A 24116-nucleotide genomic window follows, 5' to 3' on the forward strand; every position below is an offset into this window, starting at 1 on the left:
GCAGCACGTTGCCATGGCTGCCAAGCACTTCTTTACCGTAGGGACCCCGGTACATTGTGTACAGTCGAACCCCGACAACATCATGTTATACTCTTTTATACAAGGAGACATCTTAATTGGTTGTTTTGTTTTTGTTTTACATTGTTTTACAGTGCAAGTATCACTAACACCCTTGGCAATACATATTCATTTATTTATATATTTTTTTACTAATTTCTTCATTTTTTCCAATTTATTTTGGTGACGTCCTTGGCTGTGCGTAGTTACAGCAAATGCATTTTTTTTTTAAAAACTCCCTTAACGAATAATGTGAATTAAGTAAAAACAAAATGCAACATAATTACACCCCACAATACAAATAGACTACACAACAAAGAGACCGGTCCGGTATGACCCTCCCTCCCCTCCCGGTTGGCGCAATGAACCGCACGCTCTCTCTCGTGCCTTCCCAGCATGCAGCGCTCTCGCCTGCTCCTCCGTCGAGCCGCCATGTTGTCGGAGTGAAAGCTTAGGGTGTCAGAGAGAAACTGGGGCTGAAATCCGCGTCCATCCTCCCTCTCCGCCGGTGAGTATCACCTCTTCCCCGGTCGCGGCAGCACGAGACATCCCTTATTAACGCATCGGTGCGAGTATTGCTTCTATGGTGGGCCTAAGAGGGGCTAAACGGGAGTATTTGGTGCGGCAGAGGCGGCTGCCTCTCTTTGCTCCCTGCCTCCTTCCTCCCGTTGTGTCGGTCTTCCGCTCCAGACAGCTCTCGGGCCTTTGTTAGCATCCCCGTCACGGGGACATGTGGAGCTGCAAGCTCGCCACACATGTAGAGACCCCTCGGTGTTTATTAATAAGAGGGAGTTGATGTTAGGGTGCCATTGTCGCTGTTAAAAACAGTGTGTAGATCCCGTGTTAGTCCACCGGTTCACCCGGCTGAGCTGGTGTCGGGAGGCCGTGTTATTGTTGGTGGACATGGGCAGTGAACCCATCACAGTGTCTCCAAGGCAGCCGTTGGTGAACGCAGATGCATGAAAATTAAACCGCCGGTAACCGAGCTTCTACATCTGCCCTTTCGTTTTGTTGTGTCACGTCTGTTCGGATGGACATGTTTGGTGTGTGTCGAGACACCTAACGTTGTCTCCTGCTAGCTGCAGGTTGCCTGCTAGTATTGTCACACCCCTGTCTGTGCCCGGTATGCGGTGGTTTGATCCCCGGTATTGAATAATGATTAACCCAGTTACGTAGTGCCCGTTTCCGTGTGCTTAGTTCGACTTACAGCCTGACATGCCGTGTGCGTTTTGCTTTGGGGAATGGGCCGGTGTTGTGGATTTCCGGGTGTTTCTCTACCTGATCTTCAGCTGTAGCGGATGAAATTATCAGCTATTATTTCCTTGTTGCTCAATGAAGAGTAGCATTAAAACACACGCATGAGACGGATCACTTGGCAAGCTGGTTTGTTTTAAGTTGTTATGGAGGTGGTGTGTTCAAGTGGTTTCAACAGACCCGAGAGAAAGCTGCATGCGTTAGAAGAAGCAGTGTCAGACAGACAGACTGGCAAAGTTAATTACTGTATGTGCATACAAAGAAGTACGTGTAATGTCCTCATAGCCTGTAGGGACAAAAACTGGTCATTCTACCAGATATATTTGAGTTTGTTGGATAAGGGCAAGTTGTAAAATATAATCCTGCTGAAACAACACCGGTTGTTTTGACCATATTGGCCCTGACCACCAAGGAGTGTAGAGTATGCACCTTGCATATTTCTTTATGTGAGCGATGATGAATGAAGTCGATAACCATCTATGGACAAATGTACTGATATTTCCCATTTACACACTACAGTTTAACAGGAATATCTAGTTGAAAGCAATGCTGTCTATTACAGTTAATATTGTTTTAACAGTGTTTTTGTATCAACACTGTTAATTTTCGAGGATGTAGTTTGTTGTGCTGTTTAACTTTATTGTGTTATTTTCTGAGATGTTTTACAACTTGATTCTACCCTCACTTCTAGAAAAAAGTATTAGACATTTCTCAGTAAAATGCACAGCATGACAAACGTCAGCCCTCAAAATTACCATTGAGTCGAATACACGTCTCTAAATTCAACAATGCTTTACATTTGAATCTTCATGAAAGTGTTATGTTTTGCAGGACTGATGTATTTGACTGCATTTGTTTAGCTGGGTGCTCTTAATAAACATATACCGAGTGTGTATTCTTGTACTGGTATGACATTTGAGCTTTTACATTGTGAACTTCTACTATGAGCAGTGATCTGCAACCACCTACCACCAAAAGCTTTTTCTACAGGTTTTCATAACAACCAAATTAATGTGCATAAAACATCTGGAAACATAGAACACATGTGTTAATAATATGCAGATCACTTGGATAAGTGTCTAAACTGTATTTTATGATGCTTTTCTCGTTATGGACGCCAAGCCGGCACAAGTAACGTAATTAGCAAACGACGGAAATATTATGGAGGTTACTTTCTTACAGTGGATATACTAAGAAAGTTAAAGTTGATGAGTTTTATTTTGTTTTTGTCGAGTTTGAATGAAGTGTGTTACAGTTATCACTGAGATGAACTCACTGTTGTCTTTACTGGAGTCTTATGGTTTTAAGGAGGGAATGTGAATTGTATGTTTTGTACATAAAAAATATCATACATTTTCAAACCCTTGTTAATTTGAATCAACATGTATTCACTTAAATGTGCGTTGCATCGCATCAGAAAAAGGGCAAAAATGAGTGTGTTCACCTGGCTGACATGTTTCCATCACGGCTGAACTGAGCTTGAGTTGATAAATAACCAAGACTACGGCTGAGTCGTTTGTCTTGGTAACGAACTGGTCACAAACGTTCCCACTGAGCTCAAGAATGAGCGGGAAACTTTAATCCTTATGATAGAGAGTTTGATATGTGTGGTTCAAGCCACACACGGCAGTAGAGCATATGCAATGCCGACTGCTGTTAAATAATTTAAATTACATTTGATGAGCATTGCACTGCAGAATTATATACAGGTCTTCATGCAAATTGACATTACATCGGTTCATTTGGCTTAGGGGACATTTTTTAACCAACTGTTGGTAGTTGGTGGCTGCAGTGTTTTCCTGGTGTGACAATATCTGTATTTTCTTACGCCATTTTTGAATACAATGCCTGACAGGCAGTGTTACTCAGTCAGTTGCATCGGGCTGTATATCATAGTTTGTTGATTAATTGGATACATCTTCGTAAGGGATGATTCAAAGCCTGGCTTTAGCCCAGGTTCCTGCATCACCTTATTTGGGTTCAATTCGTCATAATGAACCTCTTGCTGCACATTTTCCTGCTTATTTGACTTGCTAAGAAATCAATAATTTGACACAAAATATTGGAATGAAATATTTTATTGACGATAAAACCATAATGAACTGCGTCCGTAGCAGCGTATTGGTATTAAGAAAAAAGTCTGTAAAATGGTGTAATTGAAACATAAAAAAATGAGATCAACCAAACTGTGTAATCACCAAAACTAATGCCATCACTGCAACAAAAATACAACTTACTTTACAAATAGAGCTTAGGAGTTGATCCAACAGTTTTATAGTTTTTTTTCTCTTGTTGTAGTTTGTGGTGCCGTTCAATTGGTGTGTACTACGGTGAGAGGTGTTTCTAAAATTTAGTCTAGCCTCACTGATATAAGCAGGAAGGACAGAAGTATTGGAAATACAATTTAACCATAATATTGCAGTACAGTCGAAATGGGCTTTAGTTTTTGCCAGGTGTACTAAATATACAAATAGCTGAGTGTAGTTTGACATAAAAGCCAGTTAGTTGTACAGTATTAAGATATTTGTTGCATCTCTGCTATGGCCTGAAGTTGTCAAATATCAGAGGCACATTTACATGAGATGACATTGTGCTTGCTTTTTAAAATTCCTGTAGGACTGATGTATTGAGAAATTTATGGAACAGTAACACTGACCCTGAACTTTGATCATGAACAATTTTTGGATTGGACAACCCATTTGTTTTACTACACCTTTTGTCAGACTGCCACTACATTTTTATTTTTTATGAAGTATGGTTGTAGCACATGCATCATAGATTGTCTTCGTATGCTTGTCTCATACCTCAGTATGAGCTGGCCCCACAACTTAAAAAAATCTCTCAGTATGTGTGTTATTGCTGGACAATTACAAATATTATTGTGACTTGCTGATGCACACTGATGGGATTTATGTCAACTAGTTTGCATGCTTAAACTACACTTGCCAGTTTATTTGGTACAATTAAACATGTGTAGAAATTCATGCGGTCAATACAACGGCTCTGCAATAACTCATAATTTACAATTGTTTTTATATTTATGTCTAGTTGAAATCATTATAGTGAGGTGTTAATGCAATATCAGGGTAATTTTTTTAGGTTCTACTGTGTAGTGTTTAATTATGCCACAGACCGTACTTTCTGCAATTCAAAATCCCATTGTTGTTTTTTTGTCAAAGAAACCAGCAAAATGCTAACTTCAGGGGATGGCCCACAAACATTCTATTCATGCAGCACTTTATATTAAATACAGAAACAGTTGCAGCTTCAATGAAAAAAATTACATTAAAATCTTTGTAACAAATTTTAGGCCAGTGTACTTAATAACCTGACACCTGAGCACAGGGTCTCCATCAATCATTCTTTGTTGTACCTCCGAGAGCTCATCAAAAATGTTTTTTGTTTAATGTATTGATACTGTGTGCTATTGTTTGCATGACGGATGTATTTCTTTCTGTACAGGCTGTGGTGGAATGAGCAGTGTGTGTGTGTTGAAGAGGAAAGCAGTGCTCTGGCAGGATTCATTCAGCCCCCACCATAGAAGTACATCTCCCAGCATGCCCGTGGTGCTGAGCAGTGGAGGACATGCCCCTCCAACAGGGCAGACCCCTCAGGCCACACCCCCCAGTCAGCAGGTAAAGCCCAACACCTTGACATCTTGACATATTGCATTAATTATTGACAAACATCCCTTTTTATATAATATGTGGCTGCCCAGGCTGTGCTGTTTTTTTTCCAAGTATTGTAGACGTTTGGATTTTTCTTCTCTTGCAAGCCATCTCACAATCCCTCCATTTATTAGCTTACATCACAAAACCACAGTAGCCCACGTGTCTTGGCAGACTCAAAACAAGCTCCTTATCATGTTAGCCTAGTGAAAGGCGACAGTTCAAAACGACCAAATAAAGGTTGCAATATTGAGTCAGTCAGAGTCTGTGAAAAGGTGGATAATACATATAATCATTGATGTCTATGAACCTTGCTAAACAACTGTTAGCAACAATACATGTCATTTTCTGCAGCTCATTAGAAACTATAAAATAACTGCATTAACTTTGGCATGTTGTTAGCTAAACTGCATAAGTTGGGTTATCCCAATAAATTACATTATTGGTATGGTAGCTGCTTATTGTGAGGTAGAGCTAGAAAATCCTCTACTTTTCTTCAAAGTAAATTATAACAACACTGGACAAAAGTAGGAATTCAGGTGGGATCGTTGTTGGATTTGCTCAACTGAATTTATTATCCGTCAAAGTATATCAAATGTGTTGCTGTTTGAAGTCATCACCTTGCGCTCTGCTCTCTTATGATGGTAATTTTCCATTAATACAAAGTTATGTACAGTGTTGATGTTATGTAGGAAAGCTGTTCCTGTTTGTTTCTAGTCAGGCGAGCTAGCTATGTTATTAAATATGTAATGGAGATTATCTCTAGTGTTCTCTCTGCTGTCCACACCTCGGATACCAGACTGCCTTATGGGTGTCAAGTCTCAGCTTCAGTGCAGTGTAAAGATAATCTGAAGTATTTCTAAAATGTTGCTTCTTAACAACACGTTAAGCATTTTTCATTACTAATTCTGGAAAAAACAGTCCAGTTGAACTGAAGTAGCAATTAAGTCAGATTTTAATTATATTTTGGTAACTTGTTCTACTGCACACATTGTTTAAAGAAAAAGACAAAGCCCAGCTGTTTCCATAACATGTTGACTGATTCCTTGATGATGGTTGTTGTGGTGAACTTTGTGTTCACCCTCAAAATGAGTAAGAAAGGAACTCTACTTCAATTTGCATGTGAAAAAAGTGCTGCCTCTTTTTTTTGGATGCATTTGACTTATAGAAAAGAGGATGTGGCCTAAATACCTCAATCTATGGTGCTATTTTAATTATTACAATTCCAAAAACTGTTATCACAAATTTGGACTCATTAACATGTGGTCTGATTGTTTCTTGGTCTTTTTTTTTCATCATGTCCAGCCGGTTAGTTACTTCTAATCAATAACTAGTATCCATCACATATTGTATGCTAGGAGACTAAAGAATTGTTTTTGTTATTGTTAAAAACATTAGATAATCAGATTTAGTTTTGGTGTTTTTTGATTGATCTGCCTCTTTCACTCCCTACTTTTCTACCATAGTTAAACGTGTTTGGGGATGTAGATGGATTATGTAAATTCGTATGTCCCGCATATATTTGAATGTAGGCATGTTTGACTTTGTTTTGTTTTTAAAACTAATCAACTCTATAAAAGAGTTGATTATAGATAAATACTTAAAATACATGCTATATCTGCATCTCACCAGTTGTCTGCTCGTTACAGTTGATAGTAATTACAGGATAATGTGTGTTCGTGTCTAAGGGAGTGGCGGGTGCTGGACGTTCCCAGGATGATGCCATGGTAGACTACTTCTTCCAGCGGCAGCACGGTGAACAACCTGGCAAACATCGCTGGCCCACTGGAGACAACATCCATGACAGCCAGGTGTGTGTTTGTGTTGTAATGATGTTCTTACTGTATTTTCATAGACACTAATGTTTGTTGTACAATGTCACAAACATTTCTGTAGCTATAAAATCTAGGAAAACAATGCATTTCATAGTTTAGTTTCAAAACACAATTTAATGTTCAAATTCATACATGTTTTAATTGATGCCATTTACAGTCCATCCAAGGTGCCTATGGGCACACAGGAAAAAAAGACTTAGCAAAGATGGAACAAGAAAGGGGAACAAAAAGGCGGGGGAAATACTTATACATCAATAAGTATCATTTATTGACCGCTTATGTTTTAACAAAAGGTAGATCCATTAAAACAGAAGCAGGCCTCAGGGTCCCTAAGGATAACACAATAAACCAAAACCCCCACGCTAGCTAAAACACACGGTCAAACTGGCCTATAGTAGCAAAAGGAAAAACAATACTAACCTCTCTGTCGAGCCTAAAAACAGGAGAAAACAGCAAAAATGGCAGAGAACCCCTACCAGCTTCCCCCAAATGATACCAATGGTAGCTTGCGCTAAGGCAATATGACACACCAAATCATCTATGAAGGCAATTACTAATTACCATAAGTAATTCAAGCTGGGTATATGTTTATACTAGGGCTGGGCAAGTTAACTTGTTAATATCGCGTTAACTTTTCAATCAATTAATGGCGTTAATTATTTGATCATGCGTTAACTGCATTTTTAAAAACAAACAAACAAAGTTAATCAACTGCCGGTTTTTAACATACATCTTTAAGCTAAGCAACAGACTGAACATTGACTAAAGGAGGAGTGGTTTGTCCCTCACAGGGACCCTCACTACTGAACAGTACCTGTTCAGAAAAAATACTTATAAACTATATATGTGTGTATGTCAACTTGCTGTTGCTCCAGAGTGCTGTTATATTGTTCTGATAACATTACTTTAAAATTAAAGCTGCAATACACTAGTTTTTGCTTCATTATTAAATATGGAGCATAACACGATTAATCGCAGAAAAATCATGCGATTAATCAGTTAATTTTTTTAAACTTTGCCCAGCCCTAGTTTATACATTAGTTGAATATGAGACATGACTCTGTCTGCAGGTGCGATCCATGGACGAGCTGAACCATGACTTTCAGGCTCTGGCTCTGGAGGGCCGCGCCATGGGAGAGGTGAGACATCATGTTTGATATTCAGGGTTGTGGGCTAGAAGAAAGTGACTTGTGACCACGTAGCTTTAATACATCACCTGATAATGGAGCATTTTGGGACGTGGTTATTCACAGCATGTAAGCACAGTTTGTAGATTTGTACTCGCTGGATTCTAAGTGGTTACATGATGTATGTCAACATTTGACATGAAAATAGATATGTATTTTGTGAATAAGCGCATGTTGAGTTGGATTGCTCAGTCGAAATTCAAGAAATCAGTTGCTCAATGGAATGTCTTTCCCCCAAAAGTAGTGTATACTTGTGCAGGCATTGTTGTTTATCCGAATGAAAAGCTGTGAAAGATGAGAAGAGACTAAGCCGAGGTGTTGTTGTTTTATTTTGGCTGGGGGGTCTGGCTGTGGTATAAACAGTCTGCTCTGTATTTCTGTTACGGTTGGACCATTGCCTACAAATAGTTTTGGCTCTTTGAACTTTGTGCTGATCTACGTTTGTTTGTCTCGTATTTGGTGAATATTGTTAGGCTGCGATGTACTGAAATACATCTGTAATGAGATGTAATGACATGTTAAAAAATATCCTGGAAATTATAGATCAGTTCACACACGCTTTCACATTTTGGCTTCCCATGCAACAAAGAGTTTCCTGTTCCAAGAAGATACTACTACTTACTGATCACATATTCAGAACATTGTTTCTTCTTTTAAAGTAAAAAAGTGAAGAAAGCTATGGAGAGGAACTCAAAATAAGTTCCAAATGAGTCTACCAGAGTCCAAACACCAAAAACTATTTGCAACAAACAGCTTTTTATGAATGCGCTCTACTTGTTTTTTTATGGTTGTTCTTAGACACAGGCATCAATTGTTGAAGTTGGTGTTTATTGACGTACTAAATTGTAACAACGTAAATCTCTGTTGATTATTCACAGACGAGTAAAGACCAAATAGTTGTCTCTGTGCGGGCCAACAAGGGACGCCTATCTCGATTTGTTTATTTCTGACCGATAGCCAACTCTCGTTAATTGATTATTAACTGTTAACTGGCAATATTAAAATGGAGGCTATTGTTTAGAATGCACGAATGGCCCTTTTTAAAAATAACCAAAACAAAAGATTTCTTACTTTCGTAGTAGGGGACGGCTTCTCTACTGTATTTTTTTATTTAGAATAAGAAATGAGACAATATGCCGTGAAATTATTCAGGTGCAAAATCTGTTGACTGCACACAGATGGCGGCTCGATGGATCAACCAGCCTCGGGAATCGCCTCAGTATCTGGGTTTCTATTAGAAAACAATGATGCCGGCCCTGAAAGATTTCAGTGTCCCGGAGAAATTGCGGTCAATTATTGTCTGTGTTTATTGACCTTGAAAACAATTGATTGACAGGTTATATACAAACATGACCTCATCATGAATGCTTGACATTTTTTTGGTTTCTTTACGGCTGGAGACGCTGCATCAGCGGTCTGTGAATGTTTTTACAGACTTGAGAAATATCATTCAGGGAACTCCATTTTAGTAACAGTGAGTCTTGACCAAACAAATAAACAATGTGATTTTAGCAGTAACAATGTTTTAAACAGCAAAGTCACTATAAGGTCATTAATTTCTCACTGAAAACAAATCTGAAAAATGTCTGTCTGTTCAGCGTCAAACAAATTATACTAAAACATTTTTAGGTCCTAATAAAAAGCATCCGTAATGTCAGGGCGTATCAATACTTCGTTCTTTGGTCGCCATCCCTACATTTAGGTAATACCAAAATGCGAACGACACTTGCCAGAGCCAGTGTCCGTAAGTATTTGACCATTCTGCTATAGAAACATGGCAGTACAATATTTTGAATCATGTGGAAAACGTGGAGCTATATCTAGCTTCTATCATTTATTTATTTTTTACCTGACAAATACAAAGTCTCAAGGTCAATACACACATATTCAGTTCTACTAACAAATCACACTAACGGTTACCCACAGTTCCTTTAAACAAAGCACAAATGAAGTAACTAAAACTAACTAAACTGACACTAGTGGTAGTGTGTTATCTAGTTTTGCCGGCCTGTTTTTGTTTGTTTGGGGTGCTGTCAGAGCTCAAAGTACCACCGACAGTGTGTACCACTGGAAATTGCAATGAATGCACCATTGGCAGCTTAACACCAAAATAAAAGCAAAAGACATTTTGAGTGTAACCTGTTGGTGAGATTTGACATTGCCAGTAATACAAACTAATCATTTATGCATAGATTTGTTCTTATTTAGTTCATTCTGCCATGTGCTCGCAATATCTGTGCAACATTCTCACCTTGTCATATTTCCCTTTCTCCTCTGTTTTTCTGTGTATTTGTAGCAGCTGCTACCTGGTAAGAAGTTCTGGGAGGCGGATGATTCTGGGAAGGACGGACCAAAAGGGATCTTTCTGGACCAGTGGAGGGACAGTGCATGGGGTGCCTCAGGTATATACACCAGTCTGGCTTAGGTTTGGGGTACTCCGGAAGACAGTCGGCTGTTAATAAATATGACAGTTTGGTTTCACAAGCACATCAAAAAATCACCACAATAATCACTGTGTTGGACACACATATTTAGGTTCTCCTCAGAATCAAAAGCTGATCAAAAATCACCCAGATGTTTTTCCATATGATGAGATACATGGTGGATCACATCAACAAAATACCGTTATAGCTTTTGGCATTGTGACAAAAGAAGTACTCCTGCAGTTTGACAGTTTTAGTGTGTAGAAAAAAGTATACATACAAGCACATTTTCTGGTGGTTTTTCAAATTGTGTATTAGAGGGCATGTTTTCATAAAACTGTTGGGATGCAATCTGCATTTGTCCACATGGCTGATGAGAAATATCTTAATATCACATCCCGTGAAATAAACTGTTTCTGACCCAGTTAAGACTCAGTCCCAGTGTGCCAAGCAGACAAAGACAATCTTCTCAAAAAACACCTGGGCTCATAAGAAGAAATCTATAAACCCTCAGTAGAGGCAATTACGATAATCCCAATGCAGCTGTAGGCAACAGAGACAAAAAAATTACAGAAAATTGTAATGGAAGAAATTCAAAACCCAGGGGCTCTATATAACCCATCACTAGGATTATAATTGGACTAATATAATTAAAGTCTAATAAAAGACGTCCAGTAAAATAAAGTAAAAAAAAAAGAAAGTTCAATACAACTTGAATAGAAACGCTCATTAAAAGGTCACAAAGTACTGTAAACAAGACGGCTTTGTGTTCCAAGACAACCCCAACAGTGTTTCTATCAATCCTCGCAGGGAGCGAAAGTACCAAGTTTACGACCCGGGAAACAGCACAGTCCAGTCGAGGGATGCTGTAAAACTAACGCGGGCGGAGTTGGAAGCCACTTCCAGTGTCTGAGCCGAACTAGAGCCATTCGCTGCGCACTGCTGCAGAGGAAATGCGCATGGCGAGCCCAGCGTTGAGAAACCTAAAGATATTTACGGTTAATTATGAAAGTATGGCAGAGTAAAACTGTTAACCTGCCACAGTCTCGGTAACTAATGGGAAACACTAAAGTTTGGCAAAATAATGCCGGATCATTCCGAGATCAGAAAATAAAGTCTGAATTGTTGGGATGGTAAAATATGAAAAAGTGGATTATGCAGTTTTTGTTTGATAACTTTATAACGCATCTGTAATGTAAAATATTATAATGTAAATTTGTGCCTCTGTGTTGGAAGCGGTCACTTTCGTGCCTGAACCGTTTTCCCCGTGCATGCATTCTATTAACAGTTCCTCCTCCAATCGTCTTAGATCACTCCGTGTCTCAGCCAATCATGGTGTCCCGTCGACCAGGTCAAGGTTTCCATGGCGGTGAAGTCGGGGTGGGCTCGGTGATGTCACCACGCTCTGAGAGTGGAGGGCTGGGAGTTAGCATGGTGGAGTATGTCCTCTCCTCCTCGCCAGCGGACAAACTGGATTCCTGCCTCCGAAAAGGACCGTATGTAAGTCTGAAGGCGATTTCCTCATAATCATTTTATTCTCTGCAGCGCCATTATTCTGATCGTGACAATCTTGACTTTTTCACAAAAAAACTACAGCGTCACACCTTCAATAACCTCATCATCCTATCTGTCATTTTTCTCTAACTGTCAGGCTGTAATTGTCAAAAGGGGACAGGTCTGTGACCGTGTCAGTCTGTCTTTCCCTCTCTGTACCATTTGTGCATTTGCAATCTGTCACAGATTCAGCGCCTCCATATTTCAGCTCTTCACTGTCTGCTTTGTTTCTGTTCTCTCCGTCACACAGGGACAGAGGGATGGAGAGGTAGAGGAGGAGAAGAGGGAAAAGCCAAAGGCAACATTCGAAGGCGAGAAACTGAAAGAGTTGACTGAAGTTGAAGCTGATGTAATCAACGATGTCATCAACCCCAATGGGCTGCCCGTGCAGAATGGCCTTGACGTCGATGTCAAAGAGTTTGGGTAGGACACAGTGTAAAAGGCACTCGTACATACAACTTGAAATGCTTCTTGTTTTAAAAGGAGCCTTTCAGACGTAAACTGAACTCCTCCCCTCTCTGCAGTCGTCCCCAAGGCAACATGCCGGTCCCTGGTCCTGAGAGTGACCTGCTTGGAGGTCCCGGGGGTATAGGGCCTGATGGCATGACACCCATGGGAGGCGGTGGAGGCCCTAAGCCCCCTGAGGACTTCTCTGGTGTTGAACAAGGTGGCGTCACTATGGACCCCATGGAGTCAGTGATGGAGCCGCTTCAGTTTGACTACAACTCCCAGATGCCCATGGACTCTGCGCCCACAGTGGGCTTATTCGATTACGCCAACCAGCAGCAGGTGAGAGCGACGGGCAGAAAAAAAACATACAAAACTTTGTCATTGACTCATCAATAGAAGAGCCGAGAGCTATTTTTACCTCTATTGTTATTGCAACAATATTGTAGAGCGACTGTTGCTGTGTCAGTAATGTGAATATATATTATAATAAAGTGGATAAATGCAAATAATAGAACTCTCTTGTGAATTTAGGAAATTGCATCATTAAACTGTAATGCAGCCTTTGATACCAGGAAAAGACAACACTGCACATTTCATTACTAAATCTAGTCTCATGTCACAATATTGACATCATACTCTGCATGATATTAAAGTTTTATTTACCTGTCATTGTGCACTTGCAGCTGTTTCAGAGAAACAACGCCCTAGCAGTGCAGCAGTTAACAGCAGCCCAGCAACAGCAGTACGCCTTGGCAGCAGCACAGCAGTCTCACATTGGTAAGAGAGTGAGTGTGCATGTATGGACAGCTGAAGGTCGTATGTTACAATGCATTTGACAGTTTGTCACTGTTCCAAAGAGTAGCTATCGTCTGGCTTTGTCGTTTCATTGTGGGTGATCTTCGAACCCAGCTATCGGGAGTCATGGAGTTTAAATTCAGAGACAACAACATTGGTCAATACTAGCCTACAACTGGAAACCAATTAATTAATTTGAATTAGAATCTTAATTATCTTGTTGGTAATGTTTATCATTAAGTCCTTTGGGAATTATCATGCGTTACAACTTTATTCTTGGCCTTTCTATGAATTTATTCCATGAGTATTCCATCTTTTGGCCCTGGTTCACCTTTTTACCCGACATGTGTTCTCAGGTCTGGCCCCAGCATTTGTGCCCAATCCTTACATCATCAGTGCTGCTCCACCAGGGACCGACCCGTACGCAGCCGGACTAGCAGCAGCAGCTACACTCGGTAAGACCTGTATTTTGAAATGGACCTTGTGCTCCATTTTAATTAATTTCCCACAGTCAGGACATGCATAAACACAGACAAAGTCATCCCATCTCACCTGTGTTTTGCATATTTATTTGGACCAGGGCCGGCAGTGATGCCTCCCCAGTACTACGGTGTGACCCCCTGGGGGGTCTACCCTGCCAGCCTTTTCCAGCAGCAGGCTGCTGCAGCCAACAACTCGGCCAATCAGCAGGCGGCAAACCAGGGCCAGCAGAACCAACAGCAGGTCAGTAGGCTGCTCGCCAAAAAACTGGCATGCTGATTCTCATTGGCTCAAGTTGTTTCTGTCAGATCTCTCATTATGTGCCAGTTAGAATTTGCATTCAGTCTAAATGCTGCTCGACTTGGGTCTGTAAGCAGAAAACTCTTTGCATCCCGTAAAGATCGTAAATCAATCAGCAGGAAATGTTTCACCCAGCTGCTGTTTATTTAGTCCTGGTTTGCTCATATGCTTCTGGCTGCTAATAAAAGGATCGTGCACTCATCCTGGGTATTTATTACATGGCACCATTTGTCTCTGTGTGGACACATTGTTTTAGAAATGAACAAGAAGAGAATGTGAACATGATGGAAAGTTAATTTTCATATTGATGCTTATTCAAATGTCTAATTCTTTTTATTAAGGTGATGCGGGGCGGGGGCAACCAACGACCTTTGACCCCCAGCCAAGGTCAACAGGGTCAGCAGAATGACCAGCTGGTTGCAGCAGCAGCAGTTAACTCAGCCCTTGCCTTCGGTCAGGGGTTGGCAGCAGGAGTCCCTGGTGTGTTACTCACGATTTCCAGATAGCTTTATTTTAAAACTGTTCCATAAGTGACTGCTGAAATTACCCACAAACACCCATTGCTACATGAAGGAAAGGATAAGCTAAAATAAACGTAGGTGCACTCTGAATAATGATTTGCTGCTGTCTCTTTCTCAGGCTACCCAGTCCTGGCCCCTGCAGCATACTATGATCAGACGGGGGCCCTCGTGGTCAACACTGGAGCTCGGGGTGGCCCTGTCCGCCTCATGGCCCCTGGCTCCGTAATCATATCGCCTTCCGCAGCACAAGCAGGTAAAATAGCAATGCACATGGAGCCTTCAAGGTTTGGCATGTCTCTGTTGTTCCCTTCTGCCAACAGGACAAACAAGGATGTTTTGCACACAATGGGATGAATGTCCCACTCATCCAGAACATGCAATTAAAAGATTAAGACGGTATCTTCAAGCCTAGTCTAACATTTTTCCCATGAGTTCAAGTCAGTGTTATTGATCGGAATTTAGACACTAGTATGGAAAATGTATTTCCAATAATATTTAAGATAATGCATGCAATTGCAAATGAAACTTTGTGGCACTTAAAATTAATTCAGTATACATTTTTACTGTGCATCTATATGTCTGTCCGTCTACTCAGAGTTGTTGGAAAGGACGGAAGGGAAACTCGTATAATCACTTCTTGTGTTGTCTCTCCCTCCAGTTGCAGCAGCAGCAGCCTCCGCAGGTGGTGCCAACGGTGGTCTGGGCGGTGGGGCCAACGGTCCGTTTCGTGCCATGACGTCCCAGCAGCCTCAGCAGCAGGGTGGCCCCGGTGGAGCTCTGGGAGGAAGCTCCTTTTACGGATCCTCCTCCCTTAGCTCCTCCTCCCAGAGTTCCTCTCTTTTCTCACAAGGCTCTGGTCAGCCAGGACCAGGGTCTGCCTCTTTGGGCTTCAGCCAGCAGGCCTCCTCCTCCCTCGGTGCCACACTGGGGGCGACGCTTGGAGGCTTCGGCACTGCAGGTAGGACTACACCTTTCCCACGGAGTCTACTGCTGGAGTCTTATCAAAGCGGTCAGTTGTTCGGTGTTTTTTTTAAATTCTTTTTTATTTTTAATATAAGTGTATACATTTGCACAAAAAATAAGCTGTTAATGGTTAAACAAATAAAAAATAAGATTTCACTGTTTTTAAAAAAAAAAACATTTCACTGATCTATTGTACGTCATTGTCTCCCTCTAGTGGCCAACTCAAGTGGTGGCAGCGGTTCCAGGCGGGACTCCCTGACAGGCAACAGTGAGCTGTATAAACGCACCAACTCCAGCCTCACCCCGATTGGACATGGAGGCTTCTATAACGGCACCTTGGGTTTCAGTCCTTCCCCTGGCCCTGTGGGCATGCCCCTACCCAACCAGGGCCCCTCCCATTCCCTCACGCCTCCGCCCTCCCTATCCAATCATAGCTCCTCCTCCAACCTCAATCTTGGTAAGTGTCTTTGATTCAGTTGAGGTTAACAATGTCATTAATTTTCTTTTTTCACAATAATGCCACTGGAATAGCTACTCTATGGAAATGGTGCTCTTTTGCCAAACACAAAGCCAGCGCTATTTACATGTCAGAATATACTCACTCTGACTATCAATTGGAAAAATCCACCACCTGCATTTGTCCCATTATTTTTCAAAGAAAGCATTTGTAAGGCATAACTCTAAGGACTCCATGAGCCTTAATGAATCAACAGTGTATTGAAGCTTAACACATGGACGTATCTGGATTTTTTTTATTTGATGATGAAAAGCACCACATGCATAAGCTATTAATATTAGGCTTTTTTGTAGAAGCCCTGGTGTAGTTTCCAAACTAAGGAATTTATTCACATAAGATTTAAACAATTAGATGTTAACATTTACACACTAAACTGTTTTTAAACAAGTGTTGCTAAATGTATCTCTAAAAATTAACAGACATCTACTATCAACTGACAAATTCAAATTTGACAACTAGTCTTTTCAGGCCGCATATTTTAAGGGATTCATTACTGACAAACTTGTTTCCAGTGTGTTGTGTGTATTTCCATGGCTGACAGTTGGCAGCGTAAAGTGTAACGCCTGTGATTAAACAACAATCAAACAAACTGACAGACAAGTTAAGGCTTCATAATGACTGATCGACTGGTTACCTCCATTTGGCAAAGTCTTTGAAGATGTATTACTGTACACATGGGAACTGCAGTAAATAGCAGCTCAACTACACTGTGTACAGATCCTAACTGTATTCAACTGCATTATATTGTGTTGGAGATGTTAGAATTACATTGATTCAAGCCAAGGCATTTAAAAGTCAATTGCGTTGTGAACACACACACACACACACACACACACACACACACACACACACACACACACACACACACACACACACACACACACACACACACACACACACACACACACACACACACACACACACACACAAAACCTGGAAAAGACCTCAAGGTCCATATCTCAAGCAAGGTCTACCAGGTGGTAGCTAAACACATGTCTTAGGTTTGATTTCTGGAGGAGGGGCATGATTTGTAACCTGGCAATGTATATAATCATTTCAGTAAGGGATAATAATTGTTAGTGTTAGTCTGCTTTATATTTGAGGCAGTGCTGCCATCCAGAGCTATGTTTCTGTGCTGCATAGCTTTAACATTATTTTCATGATCTCCAAAAAGTTAGTACTGCAGTGTCATCAATTAAAAAAAGAATCCTTGTCAACCCATGCAAGTAATCATTGCAGCAGCATTTAAAATGCAGTGCAAGGGAGAAATTTATTCTCCGCCTACTGTTAAAAACTACCACGAACCATGGCAAACTTTGGGGGAATTTAAGATACTTGTCCACTGACTTGTCTTTCCTCGAGAGAGGGAGAGAGAGGGAGAGAGAGGGAGGGAGAGGGAGAGAAAGAAGAAATGTTTTGCATGGACTTTTTTTGTTTTGTTTCAGCCCTATTTTGTTGTCAGATTTCCTCTGATCCAAGAGGTTTTTCTTGAGTCTGAGCACTATCAGCACCTGAACACCTGTCAATTCTGACAGTCGCCTCCCTTTTCTGTCTGACCCCCACAGGAGGTCTGACCAATGGCAGTGGGCGATTCATCTCTGCAGCTCCAGGAGCAGAGGCCAAGTACCGCAGCGCCGCCAGCTCAGGCTCCTCCCTCTTTTCACCCAGCAGTCAGCTGTTCCCTTCGTCACGGCTACGCTACGGCATGTCGGACGTGATGCCGTCAGGCCGGAGCCGCCTGTTGGAGGACTTTAGAAACAACCGCTACCCCAACCTGCAGCTCAGAGACATTGCAGGGCACATCATGGAGTTCAGCCAGGACCAGCACGGCAGCAGGTACACACATGCGAGAAATAGACGGATCAAGGCCACATCAGTTAAACACAGGCCACTAATAACACATTAGTGCCTCGCAAATAAATCTAATTTGACTACCTTGTGTTTGTATTTTTATGTATGTATAATTTTAGATTGCTAACATAGAAATGTGGCTTTAAAGCAGTGAATGTGACAGGGATATTTCAGTTTCATTTTCATAGCAATGTGTACAAGCTACCACCAAGGTATTATCTTAGAAAAAATAGTGACAGGAACTTATGCTCAAACTAATAGACCTTAAATCTGCGTTAATGATGCACTCACTGTAGCAGTCGTCAATATGGGTCCTCCAGCTGAGTGTATTGTCAGTCTAAACTATGAGTTTCAGGTCACTCTGGGGTCTTGGTACCTTGGTCTGTCTGGGTTACACCAGACCTGCCTCAAATGCAGATGCACTTTCCACTGAAATGATCTATTAATACACCATGACGTTCAGTCTGCTCATTCCAGACGTTTTCATTTTACAGTCAACATCACTGTCCTTTTTATCTCTGCTTTTAGTCTGGCATCCATCACTTCACTTCACAGGCTACTTAGTTTCTTCTCCTTGTCTTTGTCTTCTCTGAATTTCATCTCCTTATGTCTTACTATTCCCTCAGGTTAAAGATTTAGAAGCAGCTCTGTCTTTGAGCATCTGTTTCACTTTATTGCTCTGTCACTGTCTGCTGTGTTTATTAGTCTTTGTCTTCAAGTTCATCCAAATTTTGTGGATGCACTTTATTTACAGGCTAAGCTGTATACTTAGTCATGAGGCTTTTTTTAAATTGCAAAAGCCAAGAAAATGAAACTGAAGAGCAACAAAACAAGAGGTACATGTGGTTAATATAATGTTCATCCTCTCTGTCTCCAACAGGTTTATCCAGTTGAAATTGGAGCGAGCCAGTTCAGCGGAGCGCCAGCTTGTCTTCAGTGAGATACTGCAGGCCGCCTACCAGCTGATGGTGGATGTCTTTGGAAATTACGTCATCCAGAAGTTCTTTGAGGTGTGTGAGAGGAAAGTCAGATAATCAAAGTGTACAGTGAGTTAACCAAGCTTGAATTCATGAGAATGCCTGAGTCATTGATTCGCTAGAACTGCACCTGCTTTATTGGTCTCTGTGGCTGTGTAATATACGTTGTGTTGTGTTTATAAAATGGATTAGAGGATTTACAAGCTTATTTTGTGTTTTTGTTTCAGTTTGGCAGCCTGGACCAGAAGCTGGCTCTGGCAGAGAGGATTCGAGGTCATGTGCTGTCTCTGGCCCTGCAGATGTACGGCTGCAGGGTCATTCAGAAAGCTCTGGAGTTCATCCCCTCTGATCAGCAGGTCATTGTAAGTACACTAGTTCTGGTTGCACTGTATCAAAGTATAAACAATAGAAACAGAACGTACATGTTGTACTAAAACAACCTTAGTTAAACCTTTCTAACGTATCAACTGCTGTGATTTTGGCTTGTCACTAAAAAAAGTAAAATATTCTTTGAAATGTAATGAATTTTAAACAAAGACTTCTGTCCATGTGCTCATAATTCAGTCATGAATGAGGTTGCATTGCTCATGGATCACTAATTCCTGTTTATATAGCAGAATAACGAGGCAGGCTCCTTACGCTCATATGGCATTTCTCATCTACATTATGGGTTTTATGTTGGAGCTGCCTCTTGTAGCAGCAGGTTCCTCGCGGGCACTTCGTCATCAACGATGAATGAGGCTAATGATACCACAGTTTATATGCAAATGTTGAACTGCAGGTGTTAAGATAAATGTAGCTGAATATTACCCGGTCGAATTGTGCTTAAATTCAGTAGTTTGGGGGCAAGTAAGTGTGTCTGTGTGTGAGAGTCAGAGAAAAGTATCCATCTCTCCTTAATGGACCTCAATAGAGTCTCCAGGGCAACTGCTCAATCCCAGTTTTATTTGTTGGGCTATAAGACGCTGTGAAAAATGAAGGCGAGTTTGGAAAATGCTTTCAGGCAATATTTGATTTCTCACAAACGATTACATGCCGTCTCTTGCTCTGCTCTCCCTCTTCCTTCCTCTCCGTCGTCCCTGCAGAGTGAGATGGTGCGGGAGCTGGATGGCCATGTGTTGAAGTGTGTGAAGGACCAGAACGGTAACCACGTGGTGCAGAAATGCATCGAGTGTGTCCAGCCCCATGCGCTGCACTTCATCATAGACGCCTTTAAGGGACAGGTGGGTCCCGTCTGTGAGCGCGCACTCTGAAAATATTTCCACATTCAATCACTGAAGCCTGCCAGTGCTTGGCTGGCATCCACACACGCATCCACTTCTTGTCGGCACACATACACTGACGCTGCCTTGAGGCAGCGAGCATATTGTCACCGCCAAAGTACATAGACATACTTACTCTGTCCTCTCCGGGGACGGGCTACGTTGCCACGGCAACAGAAACCTCAGCCCAGTGGCAGCAGCCATCTTCTATCTTCCAGCTAAATGTTACATTAGCATAAAGTGTTAAAAGAAAGATGTTGTGTCCATGCATTTGCCTTTTTGTTTGATGCTAATGAGATGTTTCCTTTTTGAGGATTCACTCTGGATGCTCTGACACTAAATCTCTACGGAGTTCTTTGCTTCTCACACATTTGCATGTTGTGTAACTGCATGTTTTCTTCACTGTGGCTTAGATTTGTTTGTTTTAGCTGAAAGCGTGTCAGGAATTTGCCTTCACCTTCTCTGCAGGGGTGGGCAGGGTGTGTGAAAATATGCCTATGATCATTTTGCGCTTTAATCCCAGGGACTTTCTGTGCCTCAAGGGAAAGCGGTTTAAACAGAGGTAAATTAGAGCCATGTTCAACTCGCCGAGCTCCAGGACCACTTGGTGTACGTCATGAATAAGTAACATGTAATTATGTGTGTCTCTCAGGTCTTCGCCCTCTCCACTCACCCTTATGGCTGCCGAGTCATTCAGCGCATTCTCGAACACTGCCTTCCTGAACAGACGCTGCCTATACTGGAGGAGCTCCATCAACACACGGAGCAGCTGGTGCAGGTAACGCACACAAACGAGCGCTCGCTGCTGTCGCTCTTGCTTATCTCAACTGTCTCTAGGCTGGAAAACATAGTTGGTGAAATTGGCTCAAATAAAACGTCTCCAAGTATTGGTTTTGGAAGTTGGCTGCGTGTTTGATGTGACGTCAGAAGCACCAGCTGGTGTCTTCACGTTTTAGTAAATGTGTCTGTGTGGTTTGTTTTATTTAGGACCAGTACGGCAACTATGTGATCCAGCACGTTTTGGAGCACGGCCGAGCTGAAGATAAGAGCAAGATAGTGGCTGAAATCAGAGGCAATGTACTGGGACTCAGCCAGCATAAGTTTGCCAGGTAAATCCTAAAACTAATACACGGTTTCAGTTTTCCCTCTCGCCCTTGTTTCTGTTTCGCCGAAATCGCAGACTTTTTTTTCTTCCTTTCCTTCTTTTTTATGTACTATTAATGCTCACCCCTCCCCTCCTATCTTTAGTAATGTGGTGGAGAAGTGTGTGACCCATGCATCACGGGCAGAACGTGCCGTGCTGATAGATGAGGTGTGCAGCCTGACGGAGGGCCCCCACAGTGCCTTATACACCATGATGAAGGACCAGTACGCCAACTACGTGGTGCAGAAGATGATCGACGTGGCCGAACCCACCCAGCGTAAGATCGTAATGCACAAGGTGAGTGGAAAGCATGTCTCTTGTCAACCCATAATCCCAACCCGTTACTTACCTTCACGTCAATAAATCTTAAGGTCACTGCGTTCAATGGTTCCCTGGAGACGCCAACACAGGGTGATGGGAGATTTTCTATTCTAGTAGAGCAAAATGCAGAAATGAAGGGGAAACACCAAAGAAGGGTCTGTTGGAAGTACACACCGACCATATTCAATTTTAACATGTGTTTTTGTCTCCGTCCAGATCCGGCCTCACATTTCCACCCTGAGGAAGTACACGTATGGAAAACACATCCTGGCCAAGCTGGAGAAATACTACATGAAGAATGGCGTTGACCTGGGTCCTCTCTGTGGCCCTCCCAATGGCATTATGTAAACCTATATTATTATTTTTCCTCCCTTCCAGCCTGAAATCGTGTGCCACCTGACCTGCCCCTCCCCTTCCACCCGCACTCTTCACCTCATCCTCCTTGAGCTGTCATGTCTACTAGCCCCACCCTACTATCCCTGTCTGACCTTCAGAGGGCGTCACGCTCTCTTTCCCCCTCCAAATCCTGCTCACCGAGGACATTGAGTACCCCTCTCGCCCTTGTTTCCATGACAACCCTTTGGGAGGAGCCTGTTGCTACAGGCAGCCTTAGTTTTTTTTTTGGTCAGATATTGTTGCCCCTCCCCCACCTGCGCCTCAGGCCCACTGAATTGGGGGAGTGAGGAGGGCAGGGAGTGGAGAGAGGTGAGGCCTGTTCCGCTCATCGCTCCACTCCCTCCTTTTTGTGTTTTTTTGTTTTCTTTAATTTTCTCTTTTCTCTTAAACTCGAAAATCATTTCACTTTTTGCTACTGCTGCACACACAATCCTTTCTCCTCCCATCCTGTTCACCACTATGAGATGGAACGAGTATTTAATTTGTCAGACGTCACAGAATCATAGATGAACGAACACACACTCACGCCATCAGCTAACCAGCAGACAGATCATTTAGCATGGGAGATTCGTTTTCTGGTCTTGCTTCTATAAATATAACGTGTATACTTGGTGTAGACCTTTGCATATATATATAAATATATATATAAAACTTTGTAGTTTTTCTGGTTTTTGATGTTGAATCTGTATCTATAATGTATCCTAGTAGTGACCACATACTTCTGACTGTATAATTGTACATTTGTAAACCCTTGTAATGTAAAAGTGCTTTACCACCCTTTTTGGTATGAGAAGAAAAAGAAAAAACTCACTGAAAAAAATCTTAGAAAAAAAACCCTGTGCATTTCAGTGTATATTCTCACCTCCTTGGTTGTGACATATGAGTTGTTGTATATTGTAAATTGTAATATCAAATTTTTGTTTTGAAATGCCCTTTCTATACAGCGTAGTACTTGTACAAAGATTCGCCACGCTTGGTTTTATCTTTATCTTGTCACTGCTTAACTTAAGACGTCGACCTCCCACTGACTCCCAATTGGACATGTTCTGTTAGACTTAGTGGTGTCTTCTAGTTTATGTTGAAGGTTTTTTTGTTTTGTTTTTGACCTTTTTTTTAAGATCTTTTTATAGGAATGCTTTACCCCATGAAATGTGTCATGTGTGGCTGGGTGGGAGAAAACTTTTACTCATTTAGCCCCACCCCCCCCCCAAACCCTTCTATTATTCATGACTGTTTTCAGAGGGGTAAACCCATGGATTGTACAGAGAAGATTCTTGTGTTTTTTGGCATTTCTCTAGTGCTGTAAGTGCTGTATCATACTGTCCATGTCCTTTTGGGTGAGAGAGGCAGCCCGCCTCAGTGCGGTGTACATTTGGAGCAGCCTTGTGTATATTTACTACGAGCACACCTGTAACCATATGTGTATAGTTAACAGAACCTGTGTATGCTTATTGCCTGGGCAACTATTTTTTGTAACTCCTGTTGTAGATTGTCTCTAAACAATTGTGTGATCTTTATTTTGAAACCAAACTGAACAAAAAAACTTTCAAAATGTAACCGTCTTAAGTGTGCTTCATTGTATGTTTGATACGCTCACACAAGGCGGAGGGAAGCGGCAGACACACTACTGTTTTCATATCTTAAGTGTCTATTATAACAGAGAGGATTAGGATCCGTGCCACAGTTTCTACTCCATCCATCTGAATGACTGTTTCTGCAGCGATAAGACGGAGAGTACACACAGCATCAGTCAGAGAGGCTGCTCGCCTTAGTTTCTAAAATAATAAGGCTGACATCTTAGTGCGGAAACTAGAAATGAAAAAGGACTCGAGACTGTTGACATACGTAATGACCTCATGGTTTGTAACCAGACATCATCCGGCTAAAGTGCAGTGTGTCTATCAAGACACCTTCCTGCTTGTGATCTTCTGTTTGTATCTCAGAAGAATGGAGGGGATATTCCTGTCTGTACTTGTCCAGCTTTTGTTTGGAACATAACCGGAAACACTCAGGATGTGACTTTGAATAACAAGTCAGTTTGGGTGTGATGCTGGTGGCAGTAAGCCCGTAGCTTTTTTAGTTTTGTTTTCTCAAAGCGGATAATAGACCATGAGGAAGTGATGGTGTGCTACCTGAAAAGATTTCAAACTACCAGAACGGC

The 24116-nt window shown here is 41.7% G+C and overlaps 1 protein-coding gene across 5 annotated transcripts; it reads left to right on the top strand.

Annotated features, from left to right (window-relative positions):
* Positions 1-334: 334 nt before the first annotated feature.
* On the top strand, positions 335-22606 carry pum1 (pumilio RNA-binding family member 1). Of its 5 annotated transcripts, none has more exons than XM_068575361.1 (23): positions 335-565; positions 4774-4946; positions 6668-6790; positions 7885-7953; positions 10298-10403; positions 11734-11924; positions 12229-12401; positions 12503-12767; positions 13112-13205; positions 13580-13678; positions 13804-13946; positions 14345-14483; positions 14643-14777; positions 15183-15533; positions 15702-15944; positions 17570-17840; positions 18736-18865; positions 19060-19194; positions 19918-20055; positions 20747-20872; positions 21082-21203; positions 21343-21535; positions 21776-22606. In XM_068575361.1, exons 2-23 carry the CDS (start codon positions 4785-4787, stop codon positions 21905-21907), a joined length of 3540 nt encoding a protein of 1179 aa, XP_068431462.1. In that variant the 5' UTR covers positions 335-565; positions 4774-4784; the 3' UTR covers positions 21908-22606. The 5 variants fall into 5 exon arrangements, with proteins under 5 accessions (XP_068431462.1, XP_068431464.1, XP_068431463.1 ...); XM_068575363.1 differs by having other exon boundaries at positions 15183-15482; XM_068575362.1 differs by having other exon boundaries at positions 10301-10403.
* Positions 22607-24116: the final 1510 nt, after the last annotated feature.

Source organism: Clinocottus analis, unplaced genomic scaffold, assembly GCF_023055335.1.
Source record: "Clinocottus analis isolate CAN_PGR_092001 unplaced genomic scaffold, fCliAna1.0.p SCAF_14, whole genome shotgun sequence".
Taxonomy (NCBI): Eukaryota; Metazoa; Chordata; class Actinopteri; order Perciformes; family Cottidae; genus Clinocottus; species Clinocottus analis.

What these genes read in the sequence shown, in the direction of transcription:
- pum1 (XM_068575361.1), top strand. Translation starts at nt 4,785, where the DNA reads ATGAGCAGTGTGTGTGTGTTGAAGAGGAAAGCAGTGCTCTGGCAGGAT. An exon ending in AGCAGCAGCAGCTACACTCG is followed by an intron (nt 13,679 to 13,803) that starts GTAAGACCTGTA and finishes TATTTGGACCAG; the next exon opens with GGCCGGCAGTGATGCCTCCC. An exon ending in GCCTTCCGCAGCACAAGCAG is followed by an intron (nt 14,778 to 15,182) that starts GTAAAATAGCAA and finishes CTCTCCCTCCAG; the next exon opens with TTGCAGCAGCAGCAGCCTCC.